This window comes from Molothrus aeneus, chromosome 10 (genome assembly GCF_037042795.1).
Source record: "Molothrus aeneus isolate 106 chromosome 10, BPBGC_Maene_1.0, whole genome shotgun sequence".
Lineage (NCBI taxonomy): Eukaryota > Metazoa > Chordata > Aves > Passeriformes > Icteridae > Molothrus > Molothrus aeneus.
The window spans coordinates 15,763,944-15,786,272 of record NC_089655.1 but is presented as its reverse complement, the minus strand read 5'-3'; the positions used below and the strand labels follow the sequence as shown (position 1 = coordinate 15,786,272).

Here is a 22,329-nt window from a genome sequence, read left to right as displayed (position 1 = left end):
GCTCAAATTATCCTGTATTCATATGCTGGCATTGGATGATTTTCATTTTTAATCTGTTTTGATTCAAAAACAAATTCACAGTTTATAATGTGTATACCTCTCATATAGCTTTAAAGGTCAAACCAAAAAGCAGCTTGAATTTAGTAAAACTAGACATTGCAATTAAAACAGTTTTTACAAGCTGAGAACATTGGAAGAGTTTAAAACTTCATGGTTTTCTACTTCAGAAACGGAAAAGAAAAAAAAGTAAAAAAAAGAGAAGGATTTATGGAATTTCAATGAAAAAAATAGGGGGTTCCCACACTGCTTTGCATGATGGAAGAAGGAAACCAGAGTTCACATCCCTCACCTGTGTACTTTGGAGATTTGGATGCCTCTTATATAAAGAAAAAACAACAACCCACTTTATTTTTCTGTCATGGGCTTCTGACATTTTGTCCTATTCAAAACGTTTCACTTTTCTACAAGGTAAATAGAACAGACCTGTTAGGCTTTGCCTGGACCCTGCTTAGAGCAGCATCCCTCCATCAGGGTGTTTTCCTCTTCCTTGGTCTGACCAATTTTAAACAGCCAGAGGAAGCCATTGCTTTCGTTAGGTGAAATTTGCCCAGTCCTCCAATTAAAACCCCTCACATTTCCTGGCATGTCTCCAGCCTCTGCTCATTTCTGCTGTTGTGTTTCTCTCTGTGTTCCTTGCTCAGCAGAAAGACTCTGCCTGTGAGCACCTTCCCAACATTTCAAGGCCTGGCCACAGCTGAGGTTGTTTCTCTTTTCTGTTGCACAAGGACCTTGGTCAGGGTAATGCCACTGTGTTTATGATGCATGAGGAAAGTTGGGTGGTGTTATTGAGAAGGCTTCAATTTCCCAGCCCAGGCAAATACTCCACTGACTTTTCCAACAGAGCAGAAACAAGTTCTCTGCTGCACAACAGGCAGACAAATAATCCTCATGCAATTTATCTCAAATCTCTTGATCCAGTCTTTGAATCTAGGAGCTTAAATCATGTAAATACATATGAAAGCCTATTAGCTCCTTTGATCACATTAACCTGCTGCTGTTCACAATTAGTTTGAAGTCTTTGTCTGAAAAGCTCCACATTAGTGTAAGAAGAGACACAGGGGAGGAATTCAGCCTGTCAGAAGAAAATGACTTTTGAGAAGGCAAAAATTTTGTACAGTTATGTGATTCAAACATAATTCTTGCTAGTCTAACATGGAAACCAAATCCAGCTGTAGCAGAAAGAGTTCCAGGATGCCACTGAGCCCTCTGCAAGGCTTGTCTTGGGGCAGACAGGCACTGGCTGTGGGTGGACACAGCATATAATGGGGTGACAAGCATGGAAAAAAGGATAAGGTCAGGGCCTGGACATTAAAGAATTTATGATCTAAATAAACAAATATTTTGGGGAAAAAAATTATATTGTTCCCATTTTAAGGTCTTATCAGGGGCTAGTCCAGATGAAATGCTGAGTTTTCAGCCCTGTATCTTGTCTTATTCGTGGGATGATCCCTTCCTATCTGGAGGGACTTGATTGTGTGTTCTTTGAAAATGTGTTGATCAGGCAATGGGAGAGAGGATTTTGTATAGTGCAATTTCACCTTGGCTGTTAATTATATGGATTTCATTGCCTGGAATGCCTTTGTCTGGAAGGGATGACCATCCTGTTTCCTCCAAACATTTCCAGACAACATTCTTGGGGTAAGCTGTTGGAGAAGCTCACTATCCTTGTGAGATCTGAGCTTGGACCCATCTCTTCTGTCTCATTCACCTGATATTTTTTTTTTAGCCCCTGCAATGAGGTGAATGGATCAAGGATCAATGACAGCATTTTTTGCCTATAGAAGGCATAGAACTTAGTGCTTCTAATCTTGGATTTCTGCCTTCATCTGCCACTGTTTGAGGTGGCTGGAGGGAGCTGCAGCCTCCCAGAGGAAATGTACAAAGCAGCCACATCTCCACTTGTGCAATAGCAGCAGTGTCTCTTGTCTGCAAAGACGATGTAAGTGGTGAAACACTCCATCTGAGCCAGGCACAGCCAGGTTTCCAGTTTAATTAAATGTGAGGATCTGTTGTAGGGGGAAGGGAAGAAATCTAACCCTGTTCAATGAGGGTATTCCAGAGGGAGCTGGTTAAAATAATCCATGGGGCTAATTAGGCATGTTATTTTCTTGTTATTTCTGTGTACCCTGCATGGTATCAAATGTTTATAGTGGCTATACTCCAATCATCAGCAAAAGGAAACAAAGAGCATCCTCTAAACATGATGCTGGAAGAAAGTTCACTCTACCACATCTTAATCTGTGCAAGACTCTGGGAGATCAGCATCTCTACACAGCTCCTTGGTCTGTCAGTGCTAACAAAATACAGTAGTTCTCCCTGTTTCATGTGTCTGGCAGTGCTCACATGCTCTGATATTCTGGGATAAAGCCTACCCCACACTGCTAAAAAAATCTGCTAAGCTCCTTGCTGTGCAACTCACCCTGCTGCCATCCCTGTAGCTGACAGCCAGTCCACACAATGAGACTTAAGTGCTTTGTTTTTCAAGAGGGAGATGGAGGCAGATGAGAGCTACACATGCCTCATGTTTTGTATTTGCACTCGTCCTGATTTAGCCCTTGCAGAGGTTTAAGTAGAGCAGCAGAGAAGCTCTTGTGGCCACTCTGAAGGACCCAAAGGCACTTGTGTCCTGACTCTGCCTCACTGAGCCATCGATGAATTGTGGCAGAAGCGCACCAAGGTGGTAAGAAGAGAAGAAATCCACTTGTAAACCTAAAAAGAGTTTGGGAAGCCTTCACCTGAATGTGATAACCTGGTTTGTATCAGACAACAAAGTGTTGGCTTAAAAACCCCAACCAAATATTTTGGTGCACAGAGCAAAACCTTCAGCAATGGGAGGAGCTGTGCATACAGGACATCAGTTACGTGGTACGTGGCACGTGGCACTTTCAGAGGATGTGGGACCTCATCATTGGCAGAAAAGGTGCACATTACAAATTAAACTAATTTTCAGACCTGTTCTTGCCCTTCTAGCCACAAACACAATGTCACACCAGGCATAGAGCAGCAGCAGGGGATTGCTCCTGTTCCTGCAGGCAGAGGGGATGGCTCCCAGTTGCACACACGTCCAGCAAAAGCAGTGCCACCTCCCACTGCCAGTGGGCTGTGGAAAAGCCACATTCCTTGGGCAATTTGATAGGGCATGATACTGGGAATAATAACAACATCTGAGCATTGCCATGCTTCTCTCCTCACTGAGCCAAGTGACACATGCTTTTCTGGCACTATGAGGGACTGTTTGCTAAATGACACAGCAGCCAGACATTTCCAGACTTGTGATAATTTGGGGAATTGTAAAGAAATAAATTGTTTGCCAGCTGGATAGAGAAAAGAGAGGAGCCAGGAATGCAAAACCTGAGGAATCTGTTCTCTGCTCCCCTGCTAGTGATGATACTCTGAGAAATGATAATTCAGAAGCAGCCCTTTACCTGGCAGAGATGATTTTCCAATTAGCCAAACTTCCAGGTCAGCTCACGTGAGCTCTGTGGAGAACTCACCTCTGCATTATGCAGATCTGCTTGTCATTTCTACCCTTTCAATTCACCTTGATTTCTGCTCTTCAAAAACTAGGAGAGTCAGGAACAGGTTCATACCTGGATATGTTCTATATCCAGGAAAATGCCAGAGATCTGCTTCACAACAGTTGTAGCTATAAAGAAGAAATGAAGGCAAAGGGAGCTCTGCTGCTCTCTCTGGGGTTTGTCCTGAGTGTTGGACTCCTGCAAATGCTACTGGATCAAAGCCAGTCCCAGGGACCTCTGTAGCAAAAGGCTTGGGCTCAGGGAGAGGATCTGCTGGTGCCCAAACACCCACTGAGCTCCATCAGCTCCTGCAGAGCTACAGAGAGACCTGGCTGTCCAGGTGAAAATGAAACAAACCCACTGTCTCACAGCAGCAGCTCCTTGCTGATGGATGCAAATTCACACAGCCTCATGGGTGGATCTTGCTTTGAACACACCTGGGCTGTGAGTACCAGCTTATTTAATGCATTTTCTTCTCTGAGTCTGCATCTCAGAGGCTTTCATGCGGCCTTTCCAATACAGCCTGCAGGACATTCTGTGTCTGCCAAAGGGCCCTGGCTGAGGGGATTGAGGTCTCCATGCAGGCTGTTGTGAATTATAATTGAAATTGCAGCAGTGCCAGGACTTTTCAGGTTTGCAGGTGTTCAACAGCCTGAACACTGATGGGAAACCTTCCTGAAAATATCTGGTCCATTCAATCAGGAGTGCTCATTGGATATCTGGGTGGACCTTTCTGAACTGTGTAGTCCACAAATATCCACAATGTCAGAATAAAGGGTCAAATTAATATTTATAAACTTAAGATTTTAATAAAATCCACTGCTTCTCTGTTGTTTGGCTTTCCCTGACCAAAGACCAACATGCAACCAGACACTTTTTACTCACTACCTTTAATCTTCCTGATACTCAGGGAAATAGAATCCCAGGGGCTGACTTTCACCTTTTCCTTTACTAAGGACTCAAGCCACCCTTTCCTTGGGATCTGTGAGGATGCTCACTCTGCTGACCTGCCTGGGCAGGACAGGAAAATGAATAGCCATAGGGAGGCAAATGTGACCCAATGAAAATTATTGCTAACCTTTAACTTTCCAATGAAGCAGCCATTTCTTGAGCCTGGTGACAGGTGACCCCAGGCTGTGTGATGGGCTCAGGGCTCTGGAGAGGGGATATTCCTTAGATGTATGATCACAGAGTCAGGACACCACTCGTGTCCATTTTGCAGTCTGCTTTCACCACTGCTGAGTGCTGACAGAGTGGCAGCAGCACTGAGGGGAATGTCTGGGGATTCCTCAGTCATCAGCACTTGACACAGTCATGCAGAGTGGCCTCCCAGCATGAAGCATGTACCTGTAGCTGAAGCATTTTGAAGCAAGCTGAGGTTCTCATTATTTTCGGAGTCTGGCCACAGCTCTGTTACTTCCTCTGAGACTGTTCCTTCTGCTTCTGAGGAGCTGGCAGGAGCCCACCCACTCCCAGCTGGCAGAGAGAGTTTCTGAATAAGCACCCTGGAGTTGTGTGCAGTGCTCAGGCCCAGCCTTACAGACCAGGACTGTGCTCTCACCACTGACAGGCAGCCAGGTAAGGAGAATCTGGAGAATATCCTGAATATCTGATCCTGGCTAGATCTGTGCCAAAGACAAGCCCACAGCCCATAGCAGCACCTCTGTCCCAGGCAGCCTTTTCTAAATGGATACTGGGAAGCAAATAAAGATGGCAGAGAGTGGTTGGAAGCATGGAGAGATCTCGGCTATAAGATCAGAGCTGTCTTGGTAATTCCTTTAGGTATGGAAATGGTAACTTTCCTATTTGTCCCTTGGTGTGTTTTGGTTCAAGCCCTGCAGGTCACTGATGGAGACAGTGAATTAGGGACACTCAGAGAGTAACAGACACACAGACCTCAGAGAGTAAATGGTGTCTCTGATGGACAGTTTGCTGTGGTGGTGTTCAGTCACATTTCTCTCACTGTCAAAGCCAACAGGGAACCTGTTGTGAAGAACATCACCACACAAATACTGTCAATCCCATTGGCTCCAGCGATGGAGCTTGGAGGGATGAGTGTGTGCTATGGGAAGCCAGAGTTTGGGAAAGGTTCTGGGAGCCAGGCTGCTGGTGTGCCAAAAGTCCTAGTACTGAAGCTTTTGCCTGAGTTTCTTGGGTGTAATGGCACAGTTCCCAGTCATGATCCCTTTTTCCCATGGGCTCCCAGAGTTTTGAGCCATGCCAGATATGTCAAATGCTCTCAGATCTGCACACTGAAGTTTCTCAGAGATGAATTACCACATGTAATTGCTGTGATGGATAACACAGCAATGTATTGAACAGGGCCCTGGAGTCATTCAGGACCTACATTTGCCCCTTTTGTTCAGATGGAAAATTAAATGATTCTTAAAATAATAAATGTGCACCCTGGAGAGAAATACTCAGCTGCTCCCTCAAGAGGTGCTGTGCTGTTGTGTTGAGCAAGGCATAACGAAGGTAATTGAAAAGTTATTACTTTGGGGGCAAATTTGTCTTGGCTTGTACTGCCTTGCAAATAGATTTAGTTGTGAAGCAACCCATGTACTGCAATGGGGGAACAGATGTGCTTCAGGAAACCAGGCCACCAGATCTGGGGCCAGATTCTGCTCCTCCTTCTTCTTTGTGCGGTCTTACTTCTTCTTGCTGGAACCAGCCTTTCTTCCTGTAATTTTGTCTTCCGTGTAATTTTGTTTTCTCCGTGGCTGTAGTAAAATGGTGACTGTGAGAATCTCTGTCTTTGGAGATGTAAAACTCAGCATGATGAAACATGAGCAAACATGATCTAACTGTCAAGCTGGACCCTTTGTGCAGAGGGGAGGGCCAGAGACCTGCAGAAGTCCCATCCCGCCTCAGTTGTGCTGCTGCTCTGGTGCTGGTTTGAAAAGAAGAGGAATTAAACCTTGCTAGTTCTGCAGAGGCCAGAAAGCTGTGGGAGAGGCACTCTGCCTCACCAGAGAGTTGTGTCCCAGACCGAGGTACAGCTGATAAATACTTTGTTGGTTGTGCTGAACATCTTGAAGGGTTTTTTTGTGTCTCTGATGATGAGGCAATGACAGTGACTTTGTCCCCTGCAGCTCAGAGAGGGGTGGGACAATGCACCTTCACCTACAAGAAGGTGCATTGATTCCTTGAGATGTGTTCAGTGATGGTGCAGGAAGGGTTGTGTGAGGACCTAGCGTGTAACTGGTCATCCCTGTCCTGCACACCCTGAAGAGAGAAAAACTAGAGAAAAACAAAAGGGAAAATTTGCTCCTCAGTGTCATCTTAGGACTCGGCCTGGCTGCAGGGAATTGGAAAGAAACATTTTGAAAACAGGTTTTCTGTTTTTGATTTGTTTGGTTTTTCCAGCTTCTTTTAAAAAATTAATTCAAGTGAAATTACAGTTTTCACATGTCGATTTTCTGTTTTTAAAAAAGCTCTCAAATAATTAGAGTACTCAAAGTAAACGGTCTGTTATGCTTTATTACCTGATGTGTGCTATGACTCCATTAAAGCCCTGTTGCACTTCTGCCATTTTTCTGTATTTCAAAATGCTTTGAAGATGGAACTCAAATCATCAACATTAATTGCCAACCAAACAGAAATGAACCTTTTAAAAGGGAAATAATTTTATAGCTCTAATTTGATTAAGTAGCAAAGCGTGTTGTTTCCATTTTAAGTGGACAGTATAAACATAAGTAAAGTTAATATTTATTAATCTTAATGTGCATGCCAGGTAATTGCAGGCCCACCACAGCAGTGAGGGCTGTGTGACTCTTGCTCTCTCGCTGTATGTTTGCACACCCTTCAGGTAAACAGGAAGGAGAGGAAGGTTTGCTGCTAATGAGATGAAATTCTCTTTCCAAAGGGCTCCTGATTTTAATCATGTGCTGAGGACTAGGGATGCAGGTAGGGAATCGTGTTTGGTGACCATGGCCAGAATCCAGGAGTGGGTGAGCAGCTCTGGGAGAAGCTGTGACTTGCACACGCAGAGTTACACATCTACACTCCTGCATGGTAGTCATTTCCCACACAGAAATCTTTCCATAGCTCCAAAATTGTTTCTGTAATCTTGTTTTTTTAATTCTTGTCCCTTTCCTTGCAGTCTTGAAGCAAATCTGGCTGAGGTGTGGAGCATCCTAACACTGTGAGCAGGACCAGCACTGCACTGGCACCAACAGGAGTTGTGGGACATTGCTGGGAGCTGAGTCTTGAGTTCAGGAACTTTTGGGTTGGATTCTGGCCTGCTGTGACTCTCCCTGTGCAGAGGATGACACAGGGCCAGAGTGAAGGCAGGGTCAGGGCAGAGCTGCTCTTGCTGGCTGGCAGAGCAGGGCTTGCAGAGCAGAAGAGCTTTAGCAGGCACTGGAGAATTGTCTCTCCTTGGCTGCGAGTTTGAATCCATCTCAGGACAGCCATGTCTGAAGGATTCTTCTCCAACAGTTTTACTGGCCACATGTCTGTAATTCTGCTCCCTTCCACCACTGCAATGAGCTCCTCAGCACCTTGTCTGGTGGACACAGGGCTTTCTGTAGGACAGGTGCATCAACAGGGGAGTGGAGATCCATGTGTGGGAGAAAGGCCATGGCAGCTGCCCAGGTAGATCAGAGCCATTGTGTTACTAAGTCAGAACCATACCAGGGGCAGAGAGCTTTCCTGTCTCTGACTTTCCTGTGCCTGAGTCGAGCCCACTGTAACCACATGGGCTTCACATGGCAAGCTGAGTGTTGCCTTCATCACACCATGGCTGTTTGAATCCCAAGCCTGGCTGGGACCTGCCAAGCCAGGCAAGATTGGCCCCACAGCCCTGCAGACGGGGCCAGTTGGTATGAAACCTGTGGCCTCTGGATCAGTACTGACTCAGATTAACACAAGCTATTTCCAGGACCATTTGTGCTGGGCAGGAGCAGATGTAGAATCTTTCTAACCTCGTCTCAAATGACTTGGTTGAAAAGAAAGGAGCCCCAGAGCATCACAGGTCTAACATTTGATTTCCCCATCAAGCCTGCTCAGCATCTTGCAGGATTTGCCCTCCTGCATCCTGCCTTTTAATTGCTGACTGATTGTAATATAGGATTTTATTTTCCCTATAATGACTCTTGGGGCCCCCAGATGTTCTCCTCAAGTGTGGTTGCGTCAGCACTAGAGATTGAATGACTGATACCAGCAATTTTTACAGCTTGAAAGAAGAGAAATATGTGAAGGGGATTTAATTTAGCTCCAATATTGTGTCTTCATCTTCAAGACTCTACAAGAAAATGACACCAAAAGGTTATTTTACAATGAGAGGAGGGAGAATTAGCCTGAGAGAGGGAGAGATCACCAGGCTGGCTTTCTAATATCAGTTCATTACAGAGAACACATTTGCGCAGCCACTTCACTGCTGCTGTTAATTTAAACTGGGATGATTAAAAGCTGTAATTGCACCATTTTAAATAAATGTCCACTATCTGGATTATTATATTTTTAATTACTGTGTCTCTGTCGAATGTTTTTATCCCTCTGATTGATTTGTTTATACTGTATTTATTTATAATTCCTTGATCTCCCTGACCCTGTTACCTCCTGAGAACACAGTTTGATTGTGATTCCAGCAAATGGAAGAGGACTGAACCAGGAAAGAGCAAAAGGTACCAGGTCAGCTTTCCCTTATGAGATCTTTGTAGCTCTCCTTCTTTGTCTCATGACCCAGGTGCTCTTCTGCTCTTTTTTCTTCCCCAGGGCTCTGGGGGAAGATGAACAGCCTGGAGGACTGTCTGACTGGGAGGCAGGAGAGGGGGAAATTGAATTGTTATCCAGCAAAGCTCAGCCCGTGGAGCTGGCGAGAGCATCATGCTGTGTGTTAGGACCCATTCCTTAACCATTGCTTCACAAGCAGGAACCTGCTGCTGTGGTGTAAGTTCCAGAATAAGCACTTAGACCCATGATACCCCACTGCATGTTGTTGTCTGCCAGGGGCAAGGAGCTGCAAGCAAGATTGACTTGCAGAGATCATGATCTGAGTGCTCAGGGCACTCCTGAGAGCTGCTCTGGGACTGTGCTGTGGGGCACCTGAGAGAACACTGCTGCTGAGAATATTTGAGAGGCTGCTTGCTCCTGTAGGACTCCAGGCATCTCTGCTGATGTGTTTATCTCCCATCACATGCAGTATCTGCAGGACAGGGACTGTCATTTGCTCTGATTTTGTTCTGCACCCTCTACAGGAGGCTTCTGATGGCTGGCAAGGGCTCTGAGGCACTCTGATAGCATGAATGCATAGTTTGCCTGCCGGGCAAATATTGCAAAGCTTCCAAACACTTCACTTTCCCCCGTTTCCTACAGTCTCTGGGACCCTTAAGGAATGGATCAGGCCTTCAGCATAATAGAAGAGGAGTCTGCACGTGCCCCCTGGATACCAAAATGTGTGGCCTCACCATATTAGTTCTGTCAATTGTTTAATGGCTTTTCCTCTAGCAGTGAGTCAGATGCAGCACTGCAGCTGCTGCGTGGGGCAGGGGGAAGCCTGGTGAGACCCCAAGGCCAGGGAGGCTTTTGCAAAGGGAACATTCTCACTGGGCAAATTTCAGTGTGGACTGAGTCACAAGGCAGTGGATGGACAGACTTATCAGGTAACTATACTGGAATGGTGTTTGGGCATCTGTAGAGAGCATTTCCAGGAATGAATGCCTGGGGCACTTGCTACTAGGAAAAAGGGAGCACAGCACTGGAGGAAGCCTCCTGGAACAGCACATCCAGTTGCCTGACCTGAGAGTTCAACACGGATATGAATTTGCTCTTAGAGGGCCACATACAGGGCAGCCAGTTATGTTGCATGTAAGTGACACAGCTCCGCTCCAGGTACGTCCTTTAGCACAAAAACAGGGGCTGTCACAAGGACAGAGCAGCAAGGAACAAAAGAACAGAACCTCTGCAGGCATCAGCCATGTCCTCATTGTGAATCCTCCAGCTACACAGCCAGAAAATTAGGCAGAAACCACACATGAGCACCAAAGCATGATTTCATGAGTACTTGAGCAGCCCTTGGGCAAGTACAGCACAGATGAATGGGATAGGTGAGAGGGTGGCCATGATTTTGTAGCAGCATTAGAGAGAATTACAGTCTGCAGCAAACCAGTCATTTTGGTCATTCAGAAAGGGTAATTACACTTTGAGATCTCTGGGAGGTAATTTTCTTGTTGGCTGGTAATCAGCCTGTGTGTTCCTTTTTTCTTATTTTAATTAAAAATTTTGGTTTGCCATGTTCACCAGGACCTAGCTCACTCTGCCTGAGCACAAATGCTTAATAGCATTTTGTAATTGACTGAATTGTCTATTAGTAAAAAAGCCATGTAATTCAGTGAGCATCATTGAAGTGCTTACTGTTATACCTGACACAAAGCTAAGGACTCCCACCTAAAGAACTTAGAGACAAGAGGGGTGTTAAAGACAAATTAAGGCGATTTTACATGAGAATAGCAGTGTACTCGGAAAAGTGGAGCTGATGGATGGGCAGGGTGAGGCATTGGCATTCTGCAGTCGTCCATAGCAGCTCTGCTCTCTCAAACTCTTTCAGTCTGACAAGTGAAAGTGGGTTTGAAAGTCAATGTATTGATTTTAGCTAAGAGAAGCCCGCAACTTTTACAAATCGCTTTCTCCTATGAGCTTCCTCTTGCAACCTTTGTCTCTGGCAGGCTCCCTGGGCAGCTGGTGGTCAGTGTTCAGGAAGGCAGAGATACTGTTTGGATGCCCTGATCTGTCTCTCATCTGAGAACCAGGGCACAGTTGGTCTGATACTTTACTAACTATGAATATTAGAATGCTGGAAAATGCCATGGCAGGGCTCCTGTGAAGGCTGTTCAGGAAGGGTCAGCACACAGCTGGCTCTCTGTCCTGGCCAGATTTGTACGCTCTGTACTCAGTTTTGACCTGAGGTATCAATGTCACCCACCTTCCTTTTTTTAAAGGGCAAAAAGAGATAACTCACATGGTTATTTATGCTGGAGTTTCTTCTTAATTGGTTTGTGGTTCTCACCATCTGCCTGCTGATACATGTGTGGAGGAGACCTGGATAATTCTGAGGTGCCAGTGCTTTTCCTGCTGGTGGTTCTTCCTGCCCCCAGGGACATCATTCCAGGGAGAACCATGTATTGGCATCCTTTGAGGGGACCTGACTGGCAGGGAGCCTCTTGTGGGCTGTTCAGCTTGCAGGGCTGTGTTGCTTGTGCAGGGTAATGGCTGTTGCTGCAGTCTTCCAGGCAGCAGGATGGCATCAACTCCTTCTCCTTCATGGACCCTCCTGTGATCTCTGTGGATCTAAGAGGAGATGTTCCCACCTTAGGATGAAGGAACAAGGGAGGAGAACCTCCTCCAAGGGAGGAGGAGGAAGAAGCTTCTCTGGTGTCCTGTTCGCTAACTGGATGATGGCCAGGCTTTGCTTCACACAGCTCTGCAAGAACAGGGGAGGATTTCTATGAAAAACTCCAACTTCCCCCAAGCCACTTTTTCTTACATTCATATATATAACTCCTCTAGACCTTCAAACTCTATTTGGAGAAAATTCTTTGTGCTTTGCAATCCTGTGAGCTGCCCTGGGCACCTCCCCTCCTGCTCCTACAGTTGATTCACCAGCCTGTGCTTGGCAGTAGGGCTGTCTGTCTTTTGGAGGGAAGCTTCCACCTCAGAGCCAGCTGCACCTGAGTCAGGGTGAGGTGGTCCAGCATCCTCACTTTTGCACAAGATATGCAACAGTTTTCAGGGTCTGCAGTGGGAGTTTGCCCCACTGTGTGCTGCCTCAGTGTTTCCTTTGGAAAGTCTTCCTGAGCGTGTGGGCATCCAACAGGATTGCATCCATGTTGCTGCAGATGATGCCTGGCAGAAGCCACATGGTCTTTCACAGCCACTTGGCCATCAGCTCAGAAAACTTATCTGGCTTGCTCTCAGCAATCAGGCTACCTTGGAGCACAAAAGATCAGCATGTGGTCAGATTTTTACAGCACCCCCTTCATGAGGACATTAATGGCTGTGTTAGTTTCTGATTTTCCTCTGTGCCTCCATTCGGGAATTCTAGCACTAAGGTAAAGAGGTTGTTCATTCCATCCTTAAGCATTTCCAGTAGGGCCTCCTGAGCCAGTTTCTTCTGGAAGACAGAGTTACAGGATGACACAATTACATCACTGAATGATTTGTTCCTTCCCTCATTTCTTATCTTCTTCCTGCCGCTGGTTGATAAACTTGATTGATTGAAAGCTGGCTACAAGGAACTCATTAATGTGCCCAGACGTGGCTTCTACTTTGTTCCTCTGTCTCAGGATCTCCTCAATTTTTTTTCTTTGCCTTGTTGCTGGTGTCAGTATCACCACTGCTAATGTGACAAATAAGGGAATTGATGGTGGAGGTGACATTATGACATGTGTCATCACTGTCTGAGGAGATAAGCAGGGTTTGGAATTCAGGGTTCATATCTAACTGGATTATATCTTTCAGTCTAAAGAGATTGTGTTTTCTGCAGAGCAGCCTGCTCACTTGCTTACTTGCATGTGGAGGCAATGTCTGGGGAGCCATATCCACAACTGAAATTTCCTCCTCGAGAGCAGGTGGGCTCTGGCTTCAAGGGTGCATCTCTGAATGCTGACAAGAGACTTCACATCTTGTGTTTGAACCATGCTGAGGTTTCTCATTGAAACACATTGTTGAAGAAACTCTTGACCTGTCGGGTTCCTGTTTTGCAATATGACCCAGCATCCTCATATGTTCTTCAGGAAAATCCCCAGCTGTTTTGAACAGGCTAATTCCTTCCTCTGCCCTTGCCACTGCTGCTTAGACTGTGACGTTTCAGAAGATCTGAGTGAATAAGGAGAGGATGAAAAACAAAAAATGGGAAGAAGATTTACATGGAAGCAGTTTCTTGAAATTTGCCATTAGGACAAACCCACTGCATTTTACCCCAGGTAGAACATTTAAGTTATTACCATGTTATTTAACTTTATTCTGGCACATTAAAAACTGGCAACTGTGACATGAGAAATGTCCTCTAGAAATGAGAAGCAGGCACTTTGTTTGGGAAAAAAAATCCTTGACAGTGCAACTGCACTGCCTGCATCCTGATACAGCTCTGGCCCCCAAAAGTGCTGCTCCATGGAAACCCCTCTTTGCAGGACCTCTGACTGCAGCCCATCTCCCTGTGGTGAGGTTGTAGCCAGAGGTGGAACAGCTCCTGGCTCAGAGGACCCCCATCCTCAGCATGTGGGCACACACGGATGAGCAGGGCTCTCTGTGCTCTTTGGCTCTCTCTGCTGGCTGCAGAGCCCCCCAGTCCTGGGCTCGGGCACTGTCCCCCCAAGGGCACCCTCTGGGGAGCACGCTGCTGCGGGGCCAGGCACACAGGCTGAGGAATATCGTGTTTGAGCCTCCAGGAAGAATCACAAACCCTGCCAGGCACAAGCAGTAAAGCAAGAAAAAAGAGCTGCCAGAAAAGAATTACAAAAGAGCTTTGCAAATGTGACAGCCGATTTCCAGAGGGATCCTTTTCCTTCCTCAGTCATGAGCAAAAGGAGAAGTTTTCCTTGAAGGCAGAGTACAGAGCTCTGTGCAAGGGAGCAAATGATCTACCTCGGGCAGAGCAGCACTGGGCTGATTGCTGGGCTGGGAGGGAATCACTGACTTTGGCTCTGTGCCTGGGACATCTCCGAACAGGGGCTGTGGGATGAGTATGGAGGGCCTGGAGCATCTCTGAGCTCTCCTCCAGGGAATGCTTTTCCAGGGCTGGAGGCCAGAAGCGTTTCATCCTTCTGCACCACAGAGCACAGCAGGCTGCTGCCTGCAGGAGCCAGCTGCGAGGGAGGGGGAGGCAAGCAGTGGAGAGCGTCAGGAGGGATGCTCTGTTGTTGTATATGAGACCAAGTCACTCTCTCTCTCTTCTCCAGCAGCCAGTCTAGGTGATAAACAAAGCCTGGGTCTGCATTATTTCATGTTTTCTCAGGGAATACCTTTGTAGAAAATACTAGGGACCTTTGTTAAATTAATTTTGCTAATTAAATGACCAGGTGTGTTTCTTTATCAGATGATGCTGGAAGTAATGATTCATGGAACAAACTGGCATTTTTACTATGTATATGAAGAAAACTGAACTTGTGGGGTTTTTTTGTGACTTTGTTAATTTTTTTCTTGTATTCTACAAGTTGTTTATGGGGTAAGTTTTCTAAGACTGGGATACAAAAAGTTTTCTGAGATACCCAGATCTGGCCAAACAGCTATTCTCAGAAGTGTAATTGGGTTTTGGGGAAAAAAATAACAAATAACTCCCTAATAAAATAAAGACAAAGTTGAAGAAAAAAGGAATAAAAGTGTTTTTATTGCATTATTCTGGTGATAAGCTGACAGAGAGTCAGAGGGTGTTCAGTGAGCAAGGAGCACAGTCTGTTCCTTTATCATAATAACTTTTATTGCCTAGTTATATCTTCTCTTACCCTGCTCAATAACCATCCTGCTGCTTTGCTTGCTGAGGATTAGGACTCTGTTGTAGCAGTGAGTGCTTCTCTCCAAGCACCTGGTGCTCACCCATGCGGGGGCTGGGGGTAGCTCTGGTGCTCCTCAGAGATGCTGGGAGTTGGGTGGGATGAAAGGGAAATTTCCTGTGGTGCAAGCAGAGGTCTGGGAATCAGAGATGCTCCTGGTAGCTACAATCAGCTGGTGCAATTCTTGTGAGGAGCCCCAGAGGCAGAGTAAAGGCAAAGGCACCACAGAGCATCTCATGGGCTCTTCTTGGGGGAGGGAACTTGTGCTCATGGGTCCAGGTTCTTGGTATTTTCTGCAGAGCCAAAAGGAGCTGGATGGTGCCAGAGTGGACTCAGGATATGAAATCGGGGTCCCACAGTGCTTCTTCTTAGCACAGCTAGGATCACTTCAAGCTATTTGTCCCCAGTGAGCCTTCTGGACCAAAGAAGACTTCTCTTTTTTACCAGCTAGAACTGCACCTAAAAAATAATCTTGGCCTGCTTGCTAGATCAAGAGACGCCCCCTGGCATCATTGGAGACTTTGCCTTTGGGGATGGCTGAGAAACTCCTCACTGACTTCGCACAGGTCATGTGTGTTTCCAGGCCTTATACAATTTTTCTGGTTTTCATTAAGGGCAACTCTTCAGGCAGCAGTTTCAAGCCTGTTTATGTTGTTGCTTGCAGACATTTCTCTGCTTTGCCTCAGATGAATCACCTGCTGATGAAGGTACCTGCTGGAGGGGCATTACTCGGGTCTGCCCGTGGCACCAAGTGCAAGAGGGGAGATGAATCAGCTGAGTGTGGATCACCACAGCCCCTAAGGTCCCCCCAACCCATGCTGAGGCTGTCCCTCCATGGAGCCTCCTCTCTGACCTGCAGAGAATGTGGCTTGAGAACCTCTCCCAGAAAGTGCTCTGCTCTTGGGCAGCCCTGGCCTGTGTGCCCATCCAGACTCAGCCTTGCCCAGCAGGAATGTTCCCAGCATGGAGCACTGTTCCATGGCTCCGTGTCTAGGGATTAACTATACTTATTTAGTCTCTTTAGCCCATAACTCCCACATGTCAAAGGGAAAAAGAAATCTTTCTTTTTCTTTCTAGTCTTTTTAGCTCGGCATGGCAGAGCATCGTGTTTGTTCAGCTCCCAGCACCTGGGATTGCTGGCACTGCCACAGTGCAATTGCATGTGGTGATACTGCATTTAATGCCTTGGAAGCCAGCTCCCCAGACTCCAGGAAATCCCGAGCTGACACAAGGAGCAGTTTGTCTTTCTGTCTCTGAACTGGGGACATGCCTTCACCAGTAGATCTTCATTAAGCTTCCCAGAAGCTGCCATGGCATGTCATCAGCTGTATTGAAACAGGCTGGTGTAGCTTATGAATCACAGTCTTTAATTCCTGCTTGTGACTGGGGATCATCCTCATCCCTTTTTGGGATGAGTTTCACTCCAGCAATTGGCAGGATTAAACTCCCTTCAGCAGCACGGGTTGAGCAATATGAACAAGGGGAAAAGCCTCAGGCGAGTAGTGGTCTATTTATATCCCATGAAAGATGGACTCTCTGCATAAGAATATTCAAGCCCCTGGCCCCTCCACCCCCCTCCTGTTCCTCTAGCTGCTCTCTTGAGGCTGTCTCAGCACTGAAAAATTAGTTTCTTCTTGAAAGCTAAGAGGAACCTCAGTCAACACAAGAGTGAACAGTCCGGGAAAGGGAGGTCTCTGCTTTACTGAATCCCCTAAAATCTGCTCTGTTGATGCTACACAGCAGTGAAGGAATCAGATGTGAGCTGGGACAATTACTGTCTCCTCACAGAGTCTGTCTCCACATTTTCAAGCAGGCTTCTATTCTTACCCTGCCTGCTTTTTGAGGCTGATTACTGATCTAAATTACCGGCACTTCTCAAATATCTTTTTGGAGGCTTTTTCCTGCAGTGCAACCCTGTCCATCCCACAACAATGAGTTAATCCTGCATCCTCCACAGCTGCACCAGCTGCAGAAATCCAGGGCTCCAAGAGGGTAAGGCTCTCTCCCTGTCCCCACAAAGTGCTGTGAGAACCACTGTGCCCTGCCCAGTCTGCACTGCACCCAGCTATGGTAAAGAGGGCAGAGCCCCTAACCCCAAGGCACTGCATATGGAGCAAGCATTTCGCCATCCCACTCCCAAAGAAGGAAGAGAGAAGCTCCCAGGCCGAAGAAGGAAGAGAGAAGCTCCCAGGAGCTGGGGAGACACAGGATAGTATCACAGCAAGGCTTTTCCAGCAGGTGCAGGATCCAGCTGGGCCAGCAGCAATCCTTAGCCCTGCCTGCAGCACAGGCTAAGCCACGACTGCCCTGCTCCAGGGAGGGAGAGCAGAATCCAGCCCTGCCTCTGGCCCCCTCAGAGGGGCTGAGACCAGCAGCTCCCCTTCCTGGGCATGCCCCTGATGCCTTTGCCTGTTGCCTTTGTTTGTGGAGGAGCCCAGTGAGCTCTGTAGCAGGGCTGGGATTTCACACTTTACAAGACAAGGGATTCACCTTCCCCTCAGCTCTTATCCAACAGCCCCCTGCCTGCAGGGAAAGGAGGCACAGACCAAGAATGAAAGCAATGGTCCATAAGCCATCAAGAATGATGCCCCACAGAGAGCTACGCTGAGCACAGACCAGAGGCAACTTAACAAGCCTTCATCTGGGGAATCCACCTTCACTGGAGTCATGCTGAGTCCTGTGCCCATGAATATCTCTGAAATCCCCCATTTTTCACCCTTCTTTCACATATGATGGCTACAAAATACTTATTTTTAATCCTGAATGATGAATTTCTCATCAAAGTGGCACCTGTCCCCTGTGCAGGATGTTTGCTCTATGGCTCCAATTCACCTGTGAGTGTGTGGCACAAACCATCACGGCCAGAAAGCTGAGACTGTGCAAAAGCATGAAAAATCTGTCTTCCATTGAGAAAATAATGTTTTTCTCACAATGCTAATCTCCTACCCTGCTGAACCCTTCAATATTGCCTTTCAAGATGATGAGGTGGGTAGAAAAACTGCTATGACCAGTTCATTAGATGAGAGGGGCTGGTGCCATGGGGTTAACATCTCAGCTTTACAGGGATGTGAAACTGCCCCCTGCACAGCAGAACAAAGGAAAACTTTCTGAAGGAATCCCTGGAACAGTGTTTGTCAGGAATACTGCAAGGACCAAAATATGCCAAGTAGGGAAACCTTTTAGTGCCTGTGGCTGAGGAGGGAATGAGATGTGTGGTGTAAACTTGTACCATGAACTACTTTTACCATCCCCATCACTCAAAATACACAGCTGAGATTTTTACTGATCCCTCTGGTGATGGGTGTAAATCCTCCAGACCCACTTGAAGCACCAAATGCTGTGGATTTGATTCAGCCACAACTGTAGGGATTTGATATCTAAAATATCACTGTGGCTCTATTTCTTTTAGTAAGACCACAGAAAAAATATCCCATTATGATACACTGTGTGTGTGTGCATATGTGCGGATGTGCACGGTGTTGGCTGCCCTGAGACAGGCAGTGTTCTGAAGATGAGCAGCCTGAGAGGTAACCTCAGTTTTCTCATTGACCACCGAGCCTTAGCATCACCGTTTGAAACATAAATTTTATTGCAACAGAGAATTAAAAATAGTACATTTGAAAGAGTTGCAGAGTGCATGTCATCAAAGAACTAGTCAGAAATCACAACTCAAGCAAATCATGTACAATTGGAACAGAAAGTTTTATTAAAACAAGTGGAAATCAAACTCAAATTTTCCTTGTTTAATTTCACCATAACTGTGGATTGTGTATTTACAGTCTTCGCCTCTTGTGGTGAAGGTTCTGCTCAGAGCAGGGCAGGGATGGATGGGGAGAGAGGTGGGTTTCAAAAGCTAACAGGATGTGAAAGTTTTCCAGAAGAAGTTCTTGCAGCCTGCTTTGCGTTCCCGGGGTGCCAGAGCGGGATTTGAGTTAGCCGAGCGCTCCAGCTCCAGTCTCACTTCATCCTGCTCAGCCCCTCGGGACAAGTCCTCAGACTCCAGGGCTTCATTTTCTGTCTGACTTGGCTCTGAAAGCAGTTCTGCCAAAAAGTACTTGGCCAGTTCCTTGGGGACAAAAGACAGAAAGGGAGAAAGAGATAGAGAGATCACAATTACTCCTTGATTTCTGGGGGCTCACCACTCTGTTCCTCTAAGACTTCTCCATGGCCAGATTAGAGACATTCAGGATGCAGGAGGAGAAGAGGAGCCCTGGCTTTCCAAAGAGCCCAGCCTGACAGCTGCTATGCAGCAGTTGTGTCTATGGCATCTACCTGGTATGGGGAACAGACTGCTGTCCTGTGCATGACAGGGAATGAACTTGTCTTTACCTTCTCTTCCCACCGCTCCAGCACTCAGCAAGGATGCCACAAGCCTGCTGCTAAAGTGACATGGGAAAGGTCTTTGGGGAAGATGGCAGGGGAGGTTGAATTGGTCACCATCTCACTGGGACTTATTTTTCTTCTAGTCCCTCCAAGCCTCGGCTGTCACCCAGCATGGATAAGACCATTGTTCTGTGCTCTGAGAAAGATGCTTTCATTCTGTGACCCGGAGAAAACCTTGGGAGCTTCACCAGGAGCCTCTGCCCTGTGCTCCAGCAGTGCCTGCTCTTTACTGACCACCAGCACCCAGCTGGACTGTCTCACCTCCCAGCACCAGCTGCCCAACCTGTCGATGGCTCAGCCCCGGCGGGGAACGGGGGATCTGCGGGGAAAGAGGGGTCTGCAGCAAGCAACCGCGCGTCTGAAACAGGGACACTGGGGAAGCCTGGCGAGGAACGGGAGGGGTCCGCAGCAGGGGTGCCGGGGCTGTGACAGGGAGCGGGGGTTCTGCAGAAGGGAATCGGGGTTTCTGTAGAAGCGGGAGCCTGCAGCGCGGCCGTCGGGGCGCCCGGGGGTACCCGCGGTGTCCGCCCCGTCGCGGGGCTCTCTCTCACCTGCTTCCCGGCGGCGGCGGCCAGCGACTTCTGCAGGAACTGCCGGAGCCGCGGGTCCGACGGGGCGGCCGAGACGGTGCCGAGGGCCAGGGCGATGGAGAGCAGGGCCAGGGCGCACTGGAGGCGGCACGACAGCATCTCGCCGGCGGGTCGGGCGCGGGAGGCGGCGGCGGGAGGCGCTGGCGGCTCCGCTGCGGCTCGGCTCCGGCGTTGGGGATCTCCTCGCCGCCCGCCGCCTTTATAAACCCTTCTCCTGACGTCAAGGCGGGGGCGCCCCCCTCGCCCCACGCCGCCGGGGGTGGGTCTCTGGGACGGGGGGGGGGAACGGGACCGGGGATGCTCCGCTCTGCCCGGCGCCGGCCAAGCCTCCTCGGTTCCCCCGGAGCTCCCCTCCCCTCTGGCCGGCCCCAGTCCCCGTCCCAAATCACCGCCCCGACCAGAGCTCCCGACCCTGCCCGTCCGCTCCCTCCTCCCCGGCCTCAAGCCCACCCGAGCGGCGCTGGGGGGTCCCGGCTGTTACCGCCCACCCGCGGCTCTGACCCCGCGCCGGAGGGTGAAGCCCCCCAGCAGCCGCGCTGCCAAAGCCCCTCGCCCTGGAGCCGGGTCCCTCCCCGTCGGTGAGAAACGGCTCCAGAATCCGGGGAGCGGCAAAGGGTCCCCTGAAGGGCGATTGCTTCCGGCTCCTGCAGCGGGTGGGGGTGCTGAGGTGCCCTTGGGGTCGGTCCTTTTGCCTCCCCTGCCCCTGTGGGTCGCTCTGGCACCGGTCCGTCCCCAGGCTCCCTCCCGCGGGCAGCTCCGGGGGCAGCGGGAGCCTCAGGGGACGGTGCCCGGCTCCTGCCGTGGCTCTGCCGCTCTGGGAGGCGAGCACAAATCTGTGCCTGGGTCGGGGCGTGCTGGTCCCTGGCTCAGCCTGCGGGGACCCTTGTCTCCATCTCAGGGTCGCTGGACATGCTGGTCCCTTGGCATGCACCTGTCCCACTCGATGGTGGGACAGTCTTCCCCACTCCTCCAGCCTCTCCTGAGAGTTGGCTGGTGCTCACAACGCGGAAAAGCTGCTTCAACCCCCCTGAAGGATCAGCCTCCTCAGCTGTCTCCCAGCTGGCAGGAGCAGAGCGGGATGTGCTGGAAAGGGCCTCTGTTGTCAAAAAAGGGGTATAGGAACCTCTCCTATCTCAATTTGCAGCTGAGGAAAGTCAAAGACTTGAGGGGACAAGAATTCAAGTACTGCGAAAAGGTCTCCAGAAGCCTTCAAAATGACATTTTGTTTCATGATGAATTAATGTGCATCCCCTGCTCCACTTTCAACCCTGGTGCTGCTGTCTGGGTTTGTTGAAGCTGACCAGGGAGTGTGAAACATGAAACAAAGTGTTCCTGCTCTGTTTCACAGTCCAACATGATGAATTGGTGCTGGTTGCTGGTTCCAGACCAGGCAGGACTTTGGGCTGCACTGTGACTGCCCTCCCTGGATGGTGCTCCCTTCCTTTGTGCAGTGCAGCTCTGTAGCCTCACATAGCTTTCATCCTCTTCATCTTTCCCAAATTATGGAGCAAAATTAATGAAAATCATGAGAGAATAAGCCTTCATTTGTAGCCCATGAGACCCTGAGGTTGGGTTTACTTGTGCTGCATTATAGCCAGTTTTTCCTCATCTGCCTGACATGGACAAGGCCAAGCTCCGTGCTCCTGGGACCCTGTCTGTCTTCTAGCACTCGTCTTGCTCTGGGGAAACCAGTAGAGAAGCATCAGCCCCTGCTCTGGTTTAGACAAATTCCCTTGCTTTGGACACAGGACACAGCCTCCTACCAACGCCAAAGGAAATGACTGGACCCAAAAGAGCAGACTGTCCCTAAGGGCTGTGACTGTCAGAGTTTTTCTCTCTACCAAGATCCTGTGTGAGCAGCTGGACCAGCATCTCTCTCCTCCTGTGGGCAAAGAAGCAGAGCCAGTCCTGGCCGTGGCAAATGGCCAAGGCAGCAGATGCCAGGGCACCAAACCTATCCTGGATCTCTTGCCTGCCTTCCAGAGAGGTTTCCTAGGAAAGGATTCTCTCAGCAACAATAATTTCGCCACTTTTCTAGATGGCACATCTAGAAAAAGATGCACAGCAGCATCTTTTTCTAGATGGCACATCTAGAAAAGTGCCATCTTTTGGCATGCAAAAAGATGCAGCAAGCTGGGCTCTCCATTCTACTTGCACTGAGAATAGAGTTGTTTTGTAGCCCCCAGGCTCTCCTGCTTGGCACAGCCGAGCCCAGCTGTGCCACACTGCAGTGCAAGCCTGGGCCAGCTTTGCAGAAGGCTCCAACTCCCCACCAGCTCATCCCAGCTC

The 22,329-nt window shown here is 48.5% G+C and overlaps 1 protein-coding gene across 1 annotated transcript; it reads right to left on the bottom strand.

The window, feature by feature from the left end:
* Window positions 1–18,634: 18,634 nt before the first annotated feature.
* Window positions 18,635–20,221, bottom strand: SST (somatostatin). The gene is made up of 2 exons (XM_066556567.1): window positions 20,002–20,221; window positions 18,635–19,133 (listed from the first exon to the last, which is right to left on the bottom strand). The coding sequence occupies exons 1-2, from the start codon at window positions 20,137–20,139 to the stop codon at window positions 18,921–18,923; spliced, it is 351 nt and encodes a 116-aa protein (XP_066412664.1). The 5' UTR covers window positions 20,140–20,221; the 3' UTR covers window positions 18,635–18,920.
* Between the last annotated feature and the right edge of the window lie 2,108 nt (window positions 20,222–22,329).